The sequence below is a fragment of the Coptis chinensis genome, chromosome 9 (genome assembly GCF_015680905.1).
Source record: "Coptis chinensis isolate HL-2020 chromosome 9, ASM1568090v1, whole genome shotgun sequence".
Taxonomy (NCBI): Eukaryota; Viridiplantae; Streptophyta; class Magnoliopsida; order Ranunculales; family Ranunculaceae; genus Coptis; species Coptis chinensis.
The window spans coordinates 38680863-38699020 of NC_141464.1; the positions used below are offsets into that span (position 1 = coordinate 38680863).

Below are 18158 nucleotides of genomic sequence, written 5' to 3' on the forward strand. Positions count from 1 at the left end.
GTAGGCGTAGCCTAACATATTGATTATTGTACCCTTGAGGTGTGGCGTTTTGGTTATTTCTCCCGAAGTTGGGATTTTGTCTCTCAGTTAGGTTCACTATTAATGGAACAAGCTTGTTCATAGGCAATAGGGACGAGTGTGAGTCGGGATGCTCGGGGCTCAACCAGAAACTACATGGATTTGAATTTACATTCATGGACGGGGGATTGGCTTTTTGTTGTATGAAATGGCCTCTACCTTTTTGTGAGGGATTCAATTAGAGTTTTAAGCTCAAGATCTGATTTAACCTCAAACATCTTGGTAGCCTTAAGCGTGGAAGAAGAACTAGCGGGGCGGGAGTAATCGTCACTACCCCCCGGTTGTTATTTCGCTTAGTTTGATCCTCTAAAAATTTATAAGCCTCAAGCTCCTTTGCTTAAGAAACTACCCCCATTCATTATGTCAAGGACTTCTTTATGGTGGTGTAGAAGTCCTTTGAAAAGGCAACGAACTAACGTGTCTTTCGCTAAGTTATGATGTGGACACTCTATAAGGAGATCGGTGAAGCGATTCCAACCCTCGAAAATGATTCATGAGGATTTTGTCGAAAAAAAATGAATCTTGGAAAGCATTTCATCCGTCTTTAGGGGTGGGTAAAATGTTCCATAAAGAGCTGAACAAGTTTAGCCCACGAGTCCATGAAATTAGGCGTTTAGGCGATTAACCAAGACGCCGCCTTTATCGGGCTAAGGTGAAAGGGAATACCCTTAATTTAATTTGTTCCCACCAACCGTAGGATGGTGGAATGTTGTTAGGACTTGTTCAATCCCACGCGCGTAATGTTGATAAGGTTTTTCATGGTCTAATCCATGAAAACGGGTAACAAATTAAAAATATTTGGAGGATTCGAAATCCCCTTTGGGTCTGCTAGAACGATGCAAGATTTGGGGCTATCGCTCAAGGCTTTGTAGAAGTCGAGAGAGAGGAGTCTCTCTTTCGCCCATTATATCGGTGGTGTATTTGAAATAGTAGCTAGAGGTGTAGTGTGTGGTATACTAGATAGACTTGATTGTTGATGTTGTTGTGTATTTACGTTGGTGTTTTTGTTCGCCGGACCTTAACCTCATACAAGGCTAAGACCAAACTTAGCTAAACACGCCAACACTCCAAACAATTACGATATACTAGTATAAACCTCTAACAGGAGACGCGAGGTGTGGAAGAAAGGAATACCCGATTACGCCCTTGCTTCGCTTTTATGAATAAGCGTCTTGTTTACGCTTGTTCGGTGTATATAGCGAGGTTAGAACACTGAAAAATATGAAAGAGCAAAGTTCGAAGTCAAAGCGCCGAAATCCGAAAAATTTAACCGCGGTATTTCGTGCTCAAATAGAAGTGATGCGCTCTCGAGTAATTTTCAAATTAGTGTTTTTAGCTGGTCGCTCTATGTCGATGAGTTAGAAGTGGTCGAATTCAAGGAGGCGCCACAAGACGCCAAATGTAATTTTACCCGGAATTTTTCAACTCTGAAATGGACAACCACAGTATGAATCAAACAAGGGTGGGTGGGTGAAATGGGACTTTAAGAACAATACTAATACTATGAAAACAATACGAAAGTGAAACTAAGATGGCAGCGGCGCCATTTGATAACAGTTATTTGATAATACATAAAATGATTAGTCTTACCTACGAAATGAACGATGAACTCAAAACGTAAGTAAAACTACACTATTTAGGATGCTATTCGTTTATCAAAGTTTCTACTCTCAAGTCTATCGAAATAGAGTGGAGTAACGAATTCGTTCCACTCCTAGTCCTTCCGTATGCTATGTTCTCACATGTAAGTACTCTACTTAAAGTCAATGAGAGATTTACGAATGAGGCAACTAGACTACGATGCAACTACCCACAAAAAATGCAACTAGTCGGTTATCAAAATAACTAAGGGAATGCTACGCCGATTCTATGATAAGGAGTCAGAGGGGGATTGATTCCACCTTAACTCGACTTAATCCTATTAACGACGAATCATCGTAATCCGAATTGAACTGCTTCGCAGAACAATTGGTTCTTCCTAATCCCTAATTACACATGGCATTTCTACCAATTAATAACTAGCATGTGAACGATTAAACCCATTCTCATGGTGAACTAATCGTTTCTAGAGTGGAAAAGAAATTACGACGAATCTACGATAATCGGAATCAAGCTTTCATCAAGGCTTCTCAACCCCCTCTAATGGAGGTTTAGCCGAGAATCATTACACAATCATTTCCGATTAAATTAAATCTAAACATAATATAAAGAATTGAATTTACTAATATAAATTAAACAATAATTAAAATCTAATTAATAACTAAGAATTGAATAACAAGTAATAAATGAAATCAGATCTAACACAAATGTAAATGACATGAATCGAAATTGATAGAAATACTACTTTATTGATCTAATTAAAATGAAGAACAAGATTCAAAGGTTTAATCTAATACAATAATTGAAATGGAACTAAACATAATTAATCTATATGAAAAACTAGATCTAGAATTTATTAATGGAGGCTACTAATCTAATCTATTTCTAGGTCTAATTATCTACCATTAACTAACTACCATTAACAAAGAGCTAAGCTTTTGTTTTTATACATCCAAATCCAAAAATCGTGCATGGGCTTGGAGCCATGTTTTGGGCCAGAGAATCAGGCCCAAAACCCAATTCTTTCAGTCCAAAAAGGCCTCTTCAGCTGCAGTTGGCTTCAACAGACTTTTCGTACACTTCTGCTCCTCTGATTGAATCAAGGCTTAGACATTGGAAAGCTCTTTCTGAGCCGGTCGTTTTGACATAAGGTAGACCCCATTCCGAGGTCTGAGTCCAAAGATACGGCCTTCGGAAGTTCTGCTGACTTTTGCTCCTTTATCTTGCTAAAGTGGCACATTTCTGCACATAATGGACTTTGAAGCCTGAAATGCATAAAAACACGTAATCAGTGTTAACTCTTAATTATTACTCACATAATTGGTCTAAAAGTATGATTATTAAGGGGTTAAAACTACAGTTTTGGGCTCTTATCACTTATGGAGTGGAGGTAGTGATTCCGGTGGAAATGGTAGTCGCGACAACCAGAACCAAAGCTGTGGAAGCAGAAGTTAATGAGGCATTATTGACTGGGGAGTTGAACCTTACAGAGGAGAGGAGGGACACTACGTGCATCAGATTGGAAGAGTATTATACGAGGTTGCAGAGACAATATAACAAGTGCGTGAAGCCGTGGAAATTCAATGTTGGTGATAGTGTGCTTCGGCGGGTGACCCCAGCCACCAAGAAGGAGACAGATGGAAAATTGGGCCCCAACTGGGAGGGACCATACACCGTGGTAGAGGCTGGAACTTTCGGGACCTACTAGTTGCAAACGCCCCTGGGAGAGAACATTAAGTGACCTGGAACATCTGGACATTGAAGAAGTTCCATGAGTAAACTTTGTATATTGTTTTTCAAGTAAAGTAGATTTTAGCTGCTACATGAAATGTGAACATTAAGCTTTGTAATGATATTTTGAGTTCTTTAGTATGTCAATGAAAGTGACATCAAATTTCCTCCATCTAATTAGTGTTTATTCGTTTGTATTTGGATTAGGCCACAGACATTGGACGATGAGGTCCGAATTCAACTTGGGGGCAAACTGAGCTACCCCAACATCTCTATGGGCCGGGGGATAAGCCCTTATGGACGATGAGGTCCGAATTCAACTGGGGGCAACCGAGCTGCCCCAACATCTCCATGGCGCAGGGGGTGAGCTTTCACGAACAACGAGGTCTGAATTCAACTTGGGGGAAAACTGAGCTGCCCCTAACATCTCCATATTCAACTTGGGGACAAACTAAGTTACCCCCAACATCTCCATATGAAACTTGGGGGCAAACTAAGCTGCCCCCAACATCTCTATGGTAGTGGGGGGTGTGAGCCCTTTGCAGACAACGAGGTCTGAATTCAACTTAGGGGCAAACTGAGCTGCCCCCAACATCTCCATATTCAACTTGGGGGCAAACTAAGCTGCCCCCAACATCTCCATGGCAGCGGGGGGGATGAGCCTTTCACGGAAGACGAGGTCCGAATTCAACTTGGGGGCAAACTGAGCTGCCCCCAACATCTCCACATTCAACTTTGGAGCAAACTGAGTTGCCCCCAACATCTCCATATTCAACTTGGGGGCAAACTAAGCTGCCCCAACATCTCCATGGCAGCCGAGGGGATGAGCCCTTCACGGAAGACGAGGTCCAAACTCAACTTGGGGGCAAATTGTGATGCCCCAACATTTCCATATTCAATTGGGAGGGTAAACTGAGCTGCCCCCAAACAGCTTTAGCATCAGTTAGAGAAACAGTATGGAAGGATGACTGTGCATGATAGGCAAGTGCTGGCCTGGCACGAGGAACTTATGTAATAATGATTTGGTTGCAATGCGATAAGCAAAACTTGATATACAAATCAGAAAGCATATCCAAAACAAGTGTTTGAGGGAAATCATGTTCATTATACCCTGCTGGGAGTACCCAGAAATACAAGGCCAAAAGTGTATTACAAAAACACAGGAGAGATTGTTACTTGGGATCTTCGGCCACATCTGTTGATGGCTGCCCCCCATCCCCCTCCGCAGTGGTTTCAAATGGCCGGAATGGAAGGCTGAGCAGGGAGGAGACGAGCGGCTGCTGCCAGGGCATCTAGTTGTTGCTTTAGCTCCCTGGCAATCTTCTTGGAGGCTAAGGCCTTGAAGTGTTCAACGACATCCATCAATGACTTCTCTAGGACGACTTGAGCAACGATCCTATCTGCCTCCCTCTGGCTCTCCAGCTGTAAGGTGACGTCAGCCACATAGTCCTTGTGAGCTTGTTCGGGCGATGATGGAATTCCTTGTGATGTTTAAGCCCGCGAGGCGGGCGTCATCTCGTTCCTTTTCTATCTGGGCATACTTCGCCTTCCACCTCTCTAGATCGTGGATCTCACTTTTCACAGATTCCAGCGCGTCCAGGGTGTTGGTGAGACCGCGGATGACGTAGCCGACATCGAGGCTTAGCTGGAGATGAGGACAAAGTTAGAGAAAATTAAACAGCAAGGAAGGAAAAAGAAAAAGGGGAAGGACATACCCTTTCCCATCCGGTGTAGATCGCAGCTCGGTGGGAGGTGAAGGAGCTGGAATCCCCATAAGCTTGATCCCTGGGGAGATGGGAGCTGAAGAACAGGGACGCGGCTACCGACGGATTGTCCAGCGCAGAGTCGTGGGTGGTGACGTCCCGGTCCTTAGCCTTGAATTGTGGGTGCTAGATTTATATTGGCCCAGTGGGTAGGGGACCAATGGGAACAACCTCTTTCCCAGAGCGGCATGGTGGAGCCACTGGCTACGGTGAACCCAGTCGTGCTTCACTGGCTGAGGCGGTAAAGGCGGCGACCTTAGCTTTTTTGGTGGGAGGGCCCTGGGCGGCGGCATCGGTGGGGGCGTCACCGTTGGAATTGCTATCCCAAAGTTTGAGCTTAGAAACATCCATGGCAGCGATAGTGGCAATGGGGTTAGCAAAGTTGTCTTCCCAGTCAGCGATGGAGGAGTATGACCTTGGGATGCTATTGGGTGCGGTTGAGGAAGTGCCAGTAGGGGATGTATGGGTCGTGGTGTTGGCTGCTCTCTGAGCGAGCGCTTGGGAATGAGAGATCCTGGTGGTGTATCCGAAAGATCGATGAACCGGGCACTTCGCCTTACGGACTTTGGGCAGAGAAGGTTTGGGTTTTCGTTTTTTGGGAGGCAGCAATCGGTAGAGAGGGCCCTGATACTCGCCGATATTTTGTAGGGAGGGATCCAGGAGGAGCAGATTGCCCTTGTCAGGGTCGATGCCGAGGATGTCACACTGATCGCTCCCCAGATCGCAGAGCTTGGAAAAGATCTCAGAAGAAACACCGGTGTATATACGGGACAGAGAATCCGGAATCCAACCCGGAGCACAAACAGATAGATATATTAACACAGCATCAGGCAAGCAAATCAAATAACCAACCACACTCACCTCTTCTGAGGAAATGGAATTGCCTTAAGGATACTTCAGGGGGTAGGTCCGTGGAAAGGAAATTCCCCGAAACATAGAGGGGATAGTGGTGCCACTACACCATAACAGACTATTTGCAACGGCAAAAAAGTGTTTCAAATAATTTTCTCAACGCTTTTTAAGCGTTGCAAATATGGTGTGGGTAAAGTGTTGGAAATATTTGCAACGGTTAATAAGCGTTGCAAACAGAAATTTCCAACGGTTATTAACCGTTGCAGAGTAACAATTACTAACAATTAAAAAACGTTGCAAACCAAATTTTCAAACGGTTATTAACCGTTGCAAAGTGACAATTACTAACGGTTAAAAAGCGTTGCGTAGTTTGATTTGTAATGATTATTGATGAATGGTTTAATTTTTTTTTCTTTGCAACGGTTTACAACTGTTACTAGTGTGTTGATATATATATATATTTTTATTTATTTATTTATTTATTTTTATTTATTTTTTTTTCCTGCCCTAAACACCTTGAACGTGCAAAAATGACAAGTTGCATATAGAAACAAATATATGAACTTATCCATTTTTCCTTTTCATGAACCTACACAAATGTCAATAACCGTCATTTTCCAACCAAAATATATTAAAAAATAATAATAATAAACAATTAAACAAATTGAACTTGAAACAATTCTGATTATAAAAGAATAAAAAATTACATCCTTTATCTAATAAGGAAATGAGTAACAATATATTCAATTGATCTTACGACAAATGATAATTCATATACAATCAAAACCTAACTAATTCTAAAAATATTTAGAATTGAATCGTATTTTTGTTCGCACTTTGTCTTCATGAAATGAAAGATAAATAATACAAACTAGAAAAATTTGTCACTGAACAAGTATACAACTCTTGGGCAAAAGTTCTTTCTTCATTCTTCCGCCATCATAAAATCATGTGAACTTCTCCAAGTGCTACAATGTTGATCCCCAAATCTATCACAGTTCAACACCGAAGCATAAGAACTTATTTAGCATGCCAAATACAAACACTGATGCAATGAAGACATTTAACTACGAAAAAAGCAAGTGTATGTTTACCTTGGTTGATAAAGATTTTGAAGGATCCTTTAGTAGACTAAATGATGAAATAAAAAATTCAGTCATCAAGTCTAAATGACTAAATGACAATAAAAAAGCATGTTTTTCACTCATCAAGTCTAGAGAATATGCTATAACCGGTCCGAACAGTGTGATTCATGAGCGAAATTAATGTTTAAAGCTTAAACCAACCAACCAACTCTTACTCGATTCCAACAAGCGGATAGTGCTTGGCATTAAAAAAAACTGCCACTTAAACTCTCTACAAGATATGCTATCCTAAAAGCTCCAAAGAACACAACGGCAACTTACTAAACTTCATGCAACAAAGAAACTGACCTTCCGGAGCATCTTCTTTGGAAAAGGACCCTTTAACTCCATATGGAGACGAAGCATGTCATTGTTTGATGACCCGGGAAATAAGACCTTCCCTGAATAGAGCTCATATAGACAACAACCAACAGACCAAATATCCATGGGATGATCATAAGTCAAGTCAAGTATTGTGGTAACAAAAACACAAGTATGAGCTGATTTAATTAAAAATTAAGCACACAAGCCTGAGCAGTGAAAATCAATTCAAGTACGACATATATTTTCTAAAGATGTAAACAAAAAAGAGTGGGACATACTTATTTTAGGGGCCCTATAATATCGGCTCACGAGATAGGGTGTTATCTCATTCTTTCCAGCAAACATAGCATTTCAAAAGTCACAAAGTTTCAGCACATTTTTTGCCTCGTTAACCTGTTTAAATAAAAAAAAATAGTGAGAAGCCAGTGCAAAATTTGCAACAATATGCAAGCACCTATGAAACAATACAAAGAAAGGTGAAAGTCTACTAGCATATTGTCCGGCTTTATATCAGTGCAGAACACCACAGTTTCTAAGATGCTTCAATGCAATAAAAAGCTACTTTGCATATGCCCTCACAGCAGTCAGCTTAAGGCCAATATTACGACCAAACTTTTTGAGAACCTCACGAAGATTCATATGAAGAGATAAATAATGACCAAAAGGGGATAAATAATGAAAATAAAATGAGGAATGCAGAGAGAGAGAGAGAGAGGAATTCAAAGAGAGAGAGAGGAATCCGGCCTTGTACCTTTATGTTAGCACAGAAGTTAATTTTTATGTGACCAGAAGGGGATAAATAATGAAAATAAAATGAGGAAGAGAGAGAGAGAGAGAGAGAGAGAGAGAGAGGTAACTCACATAGTGTCATTATTACGGATAATCTTTATTGCTACTTCTTCAGGTTCACCCTTCCCGACCCTAAGATCGTTTGCACGAACTACAGTTGAAAAAATGCCTTTGGCATGAGCTGCAATAACCTCATATCTGCCATCAAGTACTTCTCCAAATCGATAGCCTGTGAGTACATATTGTAAATACCCCCATCAAGGAAAGATGATCAGAAGAAACTTACAGCAATGCACAAGAAAAGGCAAAATGCACAAAATAATCATGAGGTTCTAATCAATCAATGCAAAAAGCAGTGAAGAGAAGTCACTTGAGAAATTGAGACAAACTGTGTGAACTATGCCGCAAAGTAGAAGAAGACGACAAAGAAGGAGCTCTTCTGAAGCGAGCGTGTCCTTTTCTAGTTCGACCTAATAACGAATTTACTCTCTTGAACTCATTTACAGCAACATTTGAGGCAACTTCTCTGTCCATTTCAGTCTCCACAGAAGTATTTGGGTGGTCTTGCAGTACTATCAAGTTGTCTGTACCCTGGTGTGTTGGTGATGTTGCTTCTTCGACTGTGTTTTCTTCCATGTTACTTGTAAATGCATCTTTTTCTGAAGCCATTGTAAGATCCACAGTCATGGTTGTTGCAACAATATGAAAACACAAAAATAGAAGATTTACTTATAAAAGAATATTAACAACTTGAAGTATAACATATTAACATGCATTACAGAAAAAGACAAGTGAAATAATGAGTTATGTTTAAAATAATGAGCTATTTCAAACTTTTGAACACAGTTGATCAATGATCTATCCACTTTTAGCTGCAACGTGCTCATTGAGAATGAGATTTTAGAAGTCAATGGTTGAATATGAAACTATTCCATCAGATCATGGTACACTTGATTTTACATTTGGGTTTCAAACTTAAAATGGAAATCAAGTGGTTCTTTGTTTTTAATACATAGTTGACTTTCGAAGTTGTTAACAGTATTAGAGTTTCTTGCTTTCTGTTTTTCTTCTTTCCATGGGGCCATTTTATTAGAGCATACCAATCAACAAGTCCATATAACCCAACACAAATTGCTGCAAAAACAAGAAGATGGGCCTCAAACTGTAACAAACTCACATCTCAAACACCTCTGATGTGCTTAAATGCTACAATATAGTAAGTAATGATCAGCCATTATTTATATATTGCTGAAAGAACTTATCCACTCAGAACAAGTAAGCTCCTAGTCCTAAATGATTCATTTTTAATGCCTTTTATAAATAGCCATCCAAATGATGAGTTGGAGTCCAGTACTATGAGTTGCACATTTATAAGCTTAGGACAAAGATATGCAAATCATATCGGTTATATTGTTGATTTAGTATCCACATGAGACAATTTGGAGTTAAACATATTAATTTGGTGACTGGATAGCAAAGTGATCATCCTTTTTTCTCTTCAAATTTCAAACGCATTAACAAATAGCCAAAGCAAGCCTAAGTACAATACATGCACTGTATAAGTAGTTAACAATCCAAGTAACAAACACTTACAGTAGTTGGCAATGTGCTATTAAAAATCCCAGATATAGCTTCCGGAGTAGACAAATCAACACCTCCCCAAACCAGTGAACCAATTCCTTCTTCATTAACTAACTGTTCTCCTAGCAAGTACACCATATTAGGCTTTAATGATTCCATAACTTGCCTGAACTCATTAATTGTCGGATTAATCAATGTCTGAACCTGTAACCACACATTACAATACTTAATCAATAATAAGAAACTAAAACTAAAACAAAAGAAAAATTAGTACCTCTAAATAACCCGAAGAAGTCAGCTCGGGAAAAGGGTATCTCTTTACATCCTCTTGTTTGTCTTTAAGCCTAGCATCTGCTTGCTTCAGCTGGTTAAGAGGTCCAAGTAGCATCTGCACATATATTAGTCAGTATTGAGTCCTATTGATGGAAATGTAACTTTTAAACTGAATAAAACGGGAAGAAAGGAAACAGCACACACACTTTAGTGGTCTCTAGCTTAACAGCTGAAAGGTTGCTTTTGCATACAGTAGGAAAGGTACCAATCTTACAACCTATGAGATATGCAACAATTGGGTCTTGAGAGTGAGTTACTAAGCACGTTTTGAGACCAACATTTGCATAAAACTAGGCATCATATAATGAAAGAAAAAGACAAACTCGTTAAGAATTAAAATTCTCATTTGATGATCCAGATGGATGAATTTAGCTAATTTGATTGCCAAAGTCTTACTTCCCAGTCTAAGCTCTGTGTTTTATCAATAAAGAACCAGCCTACCTCAACACACCAGACTTGACATTGGTTTTTTGGATTAACGTAAAACTTCTCATATTAAAGGCATAACATGGAAAACACAAGAAACTAGTGTCCATGTAAATATCCTAAAGCAGTGTCCATATCAACTGAATGATATTGTACTTCTAATACGAGCATAGTAATGGCAATGCTATCGCATACTCGTGTCCAAACTCTTTGAATCTGACAACACTACATTCTCGGTAGACCACCATGATGATACCTCATCAAAGATAACATGTGGCGAGACGTATGCTGTATTGGTGGTGGAATCAACACATCTCCACCCTTTCTTCTGCTCATTGTACCTAGTACAGAAGAGTCATATGGGAGTTTTTGTGAAAGTGTGGAGAGGTTTTTGGGTTGCAAATGTTTATAGTAATACTTCAAATATCAAGCACTGTGAATTGGCCTTCAGGAGCAATCTTAAAACTCAACTTGAGAGCGCTCATGAGAGATGTCTTCCTTTTTCCGATAAGAGAAATACATTGAATTAAGATATATCTGGAAAATATGAGACGGATTTTTGACCCTTTAAAAAGTTTAGCTAAGGCATTTTTAGACCAGGTCCTAGGTATCAACACTTGTAGAAACCAGAAAGTGACGCCATATTCTAAGATGTGACAAACCACACTAGATAATATATGAGTCCCAATCACCTGAAATGTCATGACAAAAAGGATGTTTCGATACCTGAATCACTACTATATCATTTGGAAAGAAAAAATTCATTGTACCAAACTCGTTAATCCTCTTAGAACCTTATGATTAAATAACTCTCTTTAGACCTGACTTTTGAGCACAGCTACGACAAGGAAACAACATATTCTCTATGAGAATTAGCATTCTTATTCTCCTATCCTATTTATCTATACCACATTACATATAACAATAACCCTGAAAACTTTACCATACACTAGCAAATCCAAAGTAGTTACAAACACTTAACACAATGCAATAAACCCTACCACTAAAAATAACAAATGCAACTAACATAACAAGTAAATTAGTTTAAGCTCAAAATCTAACCAGATAAATGGCATAACACCGCAAGAAAGCAACCTTCTTTCCCCGTTTAGATCACGAAGAACATGAGCATCTTTTTTTAAACTCCTTACAATTAAAAAGTTTTAGCCTGTTATAGATTTGTAGGGAGGTAATCTCTGCTCAAAATATGAGAAATTATCCCTACATCCTAAGCTTCTAGTCAAGATGCTAACCTTTCATAATTAGTTACTTCAGACTTCATTCTTACGACAATTTGTCTCCCATCAGCTGCTAATCCAGCCACAGACTGCATAGGCAAATCAATTAAATAGTAAAATGCATGATAGTAGACTAAACTTTTCTTACAAAGAAACAAGTAACAACAGTTATAATAAACAGACGAGAGTGAATTACTAGTTAGTTTGAACATACCATGCCAGAATGGCGATGAACGGAGTGAATTCTCCGATTAGAACCAGGTAACATCATCTAAGAAGCAATGAGCTTCTCCACACCCTAGAGAAAATGAATTAATAATAAAAATATTTTATTTAGAAAAAAAAAAAAAAAAAGAAAGTTCCACTGACCATAACAATCCCATCATTGCATTTGATTCCAATAACAAGTTCCACTCTTGTCGATGGCTTTGGAAGCGTATTCGATCTGGAACACGCGCCCATCAGGGGAAAATGTTGTGACCGATAAAATGTACATTGGAAAAGGTTCAAGTCTATAAATAATGTAAAACAAAAGATTAATTAGTAAAGGTGAAACCCTAGTCCATCAATCATTCAAATACTATAGAAATCATTCACTACAATAAAACACAGATTTTTTTTAATCGATTAAAAACAAATCACAATTTCAACAAAACAAAAAGTTAATCCCAGAATCAAAATCGACGGTTTTCTGGTGGTGGGCGATAACCTAAAAATCAAAATCCCAAACCGGAACCTAAAACCGAAATTAAAGCTTTGAAATTTAATATGAGGAAAAAAAAGAAATCAAAGTTTTGAACTTTATTTGGTTTTTTCTGTGGTAAAAGACTAACCTCAATTCGGTACTGGGGGAGGGTTGAGAGAAGAGAAGGGAGTGGAAGAGAGAGGGTAGCGGCAACGAGAGGGAGAGTAAAGAAGAGAGGTTATGTTTTATGTTTCAACAAAATAATGAGCGCGATTTTTCGTTTCCCTCTCTCGCACAAAATTTCAAGTTTCTAACACTTTTACCCTACGGTTTGCTTAATTTGAAAGCGTTAGAAATTAATTTTTGAAATTCCTCTGAATTAAAGCAACACTTATCAACATTCGCAATGCTTATAACGTAGGCAACTTACCAACGCTAAAATAGTGTTACAAAGCAAAAAAGGTGCGTGTTGCAAATAGCTTATTATGGTGTAGTGTGCCATACTTTGTCAGAGGTGGTGATGCAGAGAACGAAGGATTTCTTCCACGGACGCACACAGAATGATTGGTACCCAATGCTCCCAAACTTGGTGCTTTTCTTTATGAAGTAGTGGGCAGTGATGTCGTGAAGACAAATCCCCAGAGTATTAGATTTGTTGTAGTAATTAGCGGCATACATGATCCGCCAGAAGTTACCGATGCCTTGGCACGGCGGGATATTGAAGTGGTTGCAAACCTCAACATCCAATAAAGACAGGGGGAAGCACCCACGGTGGCTACTAGAAACCCCGGTTGCGGTGGGACTAGGTGAGGAAATTGGGTGACACCAGGCACATGTTCTAAGACCACATCCCCGGGAATATCATATGCCGCTTGGACCGTAGCCAGGTTGGGTCTACATTTATAGGACGACGGATGGGGAAGGGCAGTTGGTCTCCCGAAGGTGGACATGGTAGTGGATGAATGAATGGGCTCATGAGAAGGGGACTCCGATCGTTCTGTGGTGGGGTCGGAAGATCCAGATGTAGTAGAGGAATTGACAGATCTAGGGTTCGAGGACGTCGATCGGCAAATCGGGTAGCGGACGAACCACCCGAATCGGAATTAGACATGATAAGAATGAGGATTTGGACGAAAAGTGGGACATGATCAGTAAGGTGGGGGTACCCAACGGAGAAGGAGATGAATGAACAAAATAAAATACGCGTGGTCAATAAAAATACACTATAAAGTTAAGGAAAGGAAAAAGAATGAACCTGGACGATATCAAGCAAGTGGTGAGAGCGATGCAACTGGTGGGCGAGAGCAAAGTGCGGTAGCAGCTTCACCGGAGGGGAAGGAAAAGAGTGGAACTGGCAAAGGATGAATAGGGATGAAGGATATGAGTGAGAATGAAGAAGAAAAGTTTTGGGAAAATGAAAGAGTGGGTGCGAAGTTTTTGAGCGGGATATGAAAAGACAAGGGCAATAAGGGAAAAAGAACACAGTGACAGAGAGAAGGACCACCCAAAAGAGGGCACGTGTCTGCGCAAAAATCGAAGAGGCGAACGGCGGTTATGCATGCTTCTAGAGACACGGGCCCAAGGACACTGTTCATGGACTCATAGCCCAAGGCAGGAGCATGATCATGGATGTCAGAGGAAATAATGATTTGAGGACATCAGATGGGACAACTCTCCGAATAGCCAGCTAGTGAGTCTCGGCCCGCGGATCCATCGAGATCCGAGGGCCGAGAGGGGGCATCTGTATCAGCCTATTTTAGGACCAATGAGATGGCATGTCCTCGGGTCCGAAGTAGAATAGGGAAAGGGAAGCGCTAAACACCAAAGCAAGTCTGTGGAACCCTAGAAGAGGGTGGGCGCAAAAAGGACGACGACTCAGGGGGTGTTAGGGTGAAACGAAAGGCAAGATAAGAAAGAAGGAGCGGGAGGTACAGGAGCAAGGCCACGAAACCCTAAAGGGACTGGTGTGAGGGAGCTGACCGAAGGATGGAAGGTAGATCAATGGATGGAAAGAGAGGGAAGGGGATATAAAAAGGAACAATGAAAGAAGAAAAAAGGGGGAAAGGAAAGAAAAAGGGAGAGAAGAGAGGGGAGAAAGAAATACATAGAGGAACTAAGATTAGGGATATTTATGGTCGACACAGATATAGATATAGAAAAGTAAGGAGATTTCCATTTGAAGTTGGATTCTAAAAGGAAAAGAGTTCCATTTTTTTTTTTTTTTTTTTTTCCATAACTAGGGGTTAAGGAGACCCCAACCTTTTATTACTGGCAAACTCTCAAGTACAACTTTCCTTCTTTATCCCCCTTGATCAAAGCACTAAGTTTTTGATCCATGGGGGGGAGGAAGTACATGCATTGATTACTACAATCTATACTATGAGTACTACAATTACTACTAACTCTTGACAGGTGATCCGCAACTTGATTTCCTTCTCTGAACACATGTTGGAATTTAACCTCTGCAAGTCTTGCTTTTACACACCCAATCTGAGCCACCAGGTTCTTACAATACCAAGGTGGAGCTTCCCTCTTCTCCAAGATCTGTATCACTCTCAGTGAGTCAGACTGCACTACCACCTCCCTTATGTTAAGTTTTTCCACCCCTTCAATGCCTTTTTGGACCCCAAGCAGCTCCTGATATAAGACTGACTGTTTTGTGGAGTTTCCGCAGAAAGCCATGAGAACCTCTCCATGACGATCCCTTAAAACTCCTCCATAACCTGCTTTTCCCTGTTGTAGAGATCCATCCGTGTTAAGGACAAGAATGTCAGAGTCAGGTTTCGCCCATTTGACCCACTGGTCCTCCCTTCGCGTGTACACTACACCAATCCCGAGCCTAGTCAAAACGGTCAGATCCGCGACATCATCCTTCATCGCTTCCAAATGATTTCCTAGATACAATTTCATACTATTCACGGCCTTCATACTTTCTTGAATCAAAGACTAAGAAATCGCTGCCTCTTGAGCCTCCAATTCCTCTCATTCCATATCGCTTGCTGCAAAGACATGTTAGCGCTCTCAACACTTCGAAGCTATGGATTTTCGGTCTACAAATGTGCATGATGTAATACCATTCTGCATGGGAATTTCGAACTCGCTTGGTAACCCCATCGCCTCCTTAAAACTGCTCCACACCGGTTTGAATAGGAGCGATCAAAGAACAAGTGCTACCGAACTTTCCTCATATAAATCCGAGGGCAGCCTTTAATGCCCAATCACCTTCTTCGCCATGAGTCTATTCCGGGTAGGTAACGATCCAGAACAACTGCCATACGGTGAATGAATGCTTCGCACCGGCTTTCCCCATACAATCTTGTACCATTTTACTTTACTTCTAACATTCTTCAAGACCGCGATAGGCAGAGGACACGAAGAAAACAGCCCCGAACTTCGATGGCGCCCAAAACTACTTGGTCCTCCAAGATGTAACGAAGTTAATCTCGGTGTTCATGATCGCCCTCTTCACCTCACATTCAGTGTAGGTCGATGATACTCCCCGCCCACTCTCCATTAAGTATCACCGGGCCCGACCCGGTGCATCCATTGGAACGACATCAGCCGAAGGGCCCTTGCATCGGGGTCCAAGATGAGTGGGCCTCGCGACACCACGGGTCGTGCCTAAAGCTTGTCCCATTACCATTCGCTATATGCAGTATCTAACAAACTTCCGTGCAGTCTCTCTCTATTCTTTAGGATCCTCGCCACACCCATGAGCAGTCTGCGGAACTTTCATGGTCCAAAATGCTTCTTCTTTATGTGGTTCTCCCAAGCCCACTTAACCCATACACAATCAGTTTTTCGAGCCAATTTCACCACTAATCCACAATATGCAGCTTGATTCCAAACCCGTGGGTCCACCAAACCAAGTCCGCCTTGCTCCTTTTGTCAAGTCCGAGGGGTAGCGTGGCTCGCGATGGTGCATTTTTTTTTACCATACTCGGTCCTGCCCGGATGAATGCTATTTACGGTTTAGCTACTTTATCCAAAGACGGTTTTGGAGAACAAAGATGGTGGCCCAATAATTACGGAAGGATGAAAGCACCGACTTCACAAGTCTGCACTCGCCCGCCTGTTCAACTCCTTGTTTTTCCGGTTTGAGATTCTTCGGTAATCTTCTCTATGAGCGGCAAGCATTCTTTTACCCCTAATCTTGTAGCCGTGAGTGGCAGCCCCAAGTAAGTGACTGGTGGGGTTACAAGAGAGATGTTCATGGCTTCTGCTAATGCTAGCCCTTCCGCTTCAGTCATACTTCCAGTTAGAAGAGTTGTCTTTGCATTACTGAGCTTTAGTCCTGTAGCTTCAGAGAAAGAATGTAAGATACCCTTAACAGCCATAATAGAGTCCATATTACCTTTGCAGAACAGTAGCACATCATCAGCAAAACATAAATGAGATATCTCAAGTTTTTTGCATTTTGAATGGGCTGAAATTTTTCGAGACTGGAGCCCTTGACGGAGTAGCGAACTCAGAATCTCCATGACTAGCACAAACAGATAAGGAGACACAGGGTCTCCCTGTCGTAAGCCTCGCTTCCCTTGAAAATAACCTTCCGGAGACCCATTTACCATCACCGAGAAATACGGCGAAGTATAGCACATCTGGAGCCATTCTATGAACAAAGGTGGGAATTTGAACTTGTGTAGAATTGCTTCCATTGCTACCCAAGAGACCGAGTCATAAGCTTTCTGAATGTCCAGCTTTATTGCACATCTCTTCTGCCCCTGCTTCCTTGAATACCCACGCAACAGTTCATGGGCCATCAAAAGATTATCCTGAATCGATCGTCCCGGAATAAAAGCAGATTGGGGACTTGATATCAAAGATGACATGCAATCTTTCATTCTGTTAGTTAACACTTTTGATACACATTTGTACACGATGTTGCAACATGCTATAGGTCGAAAAGAAGCAATATGCGAGGCATTTTTCATCTTCGGGATAAGACACTTAAAAGTAGAGTTTATCCCTTTGTATATCGCTTATGGCTGAAAATATCTTTGAATAGCTCTAATGAAATCATCTCCAATAATATCCCAAAATTTGTTTTTGAATAACCAAGCGTTGAATCCATCGGGCCTGGTGCCTTGTTGTCTCCCATCGCAAAGCGGTGCATCTTTAATCTCCATGTCACTAATAGGGAAGCTAACATCTGGGGCGTGTGCCGAAGTTCTACCTCAGCGAATATGCACACCATTCAGAAAATCGGTGTCACAACAAGTTGGCGACGACACCCCAAGTAGCTCTTGATAGTATCGCAGAAAATGCTTCCGGCCGGTTCTCTGCCTTCCCTTATAGTTCCTTGCGTGATCTGTAATACTCCACACCCTATTTTGGATTTGTTTCTCTTTCAAAGCATTAAAGAAAAATGCATTGCATTTATCCCGAAGCTCGGCCAATCTATATCGGTTTTATAGTACCACTTTCGGCTTCCTCCAAATTTTGAGAAGGTGACACGGCTTCTCCCTCACAAACAAACTTCGTGTGCACTAAGAGTAAAGGTCAAGCGGCTGCCCATTTAGTTTTTCTTGAATCGCTTCCAGTTCACTTCTTGTTTCACCACTTTTTCGAAAGTATCATTCCTGACCGATCTTGCCCACCCTTTCCACACACCTTTTAAACTTTTGAGTTTCCT

The 18158-nt window shown here is 41.0% G+C and overlaps 1 protein-coding gene across 22 annotated transcripts; it reads right to left on the reverse strand.

Annotated features, from left to right (window-relative positions):
- Window positions 1–6687: 6687 nt before the first annotated feature.
- On the reverse strand, window positions 6688–12834 carry LOC147475909 (AT-rich interactive domain-containing protein 4-like). Of its 22 annotated transcripts, none has more exons than XM_086584025.1 (12): window positions 12672–12833; window positions 12208–12350; window positions 12053–12136; window positions 11854–11927; window positions 11663–11732; window positions 10116–10229; window positions 9854–10045; window positions 8650–8919; window positions 8333–8489; window positions 7750–7864; window positions 7457–7548; window positions 6688–7012 (listed from the first exon to the last, which is right to left on the reverse strand). In XM_086584025.1, the coding sequence occupies exons 8-10, from the start codon at window positions 8894–8896 to the stop codon at window positions 7840–7842; spliced, it is 429 nt and encodes a 142-aa protein (XP_086440151.1). In that variant the 5' UTR covers window positions 8897–8919; window positions 9854–10045; window positions 10116–10229; window positions 11663–11732; window positions 11854–11927; window positions 12053–12136; window positions 12208–12350; window positions 12672–12833; the 3' UTR covers window positions 6688–7012; window positions 7457–7548; window positions 7750–7839. The 22 variants fall into 22 exon arrangements, with proteins under 22 accessions (XP_086440151.1, XP_086440147.1, XP_086440157.1 ...); XM_086584021.1 differs by adding an exon at window positions 10321–10391 and having other exon boundaries at window positions 7457–7864; XM_086584031.1 differs by having other exon boundaries at window positions 8631–8919; window positions 12672–12828.
- Window positions 12835–18158: the final 5324 nt, after the last annotated feature.

Bases quoted from the DNA above. Each gene is read 5' to 3' on its own strand.
- LOC147475909 (XM_086584015.1), bottom strand. The intron at 10,046-10,115 runs GTACTAATTTTT...GTGTGGTTACAG, and splicing joins CTTCTTCGGGTTATTTAGAG to GTTCAGACATTGATTAATCC. The intron at 8,920-9,853 runs GTAAGTGTTTGT...CAATGGCTTCAG, and splicing joins ATAGCACATTGCCAACTACT to AAAAAGATGCATTTACAAGT.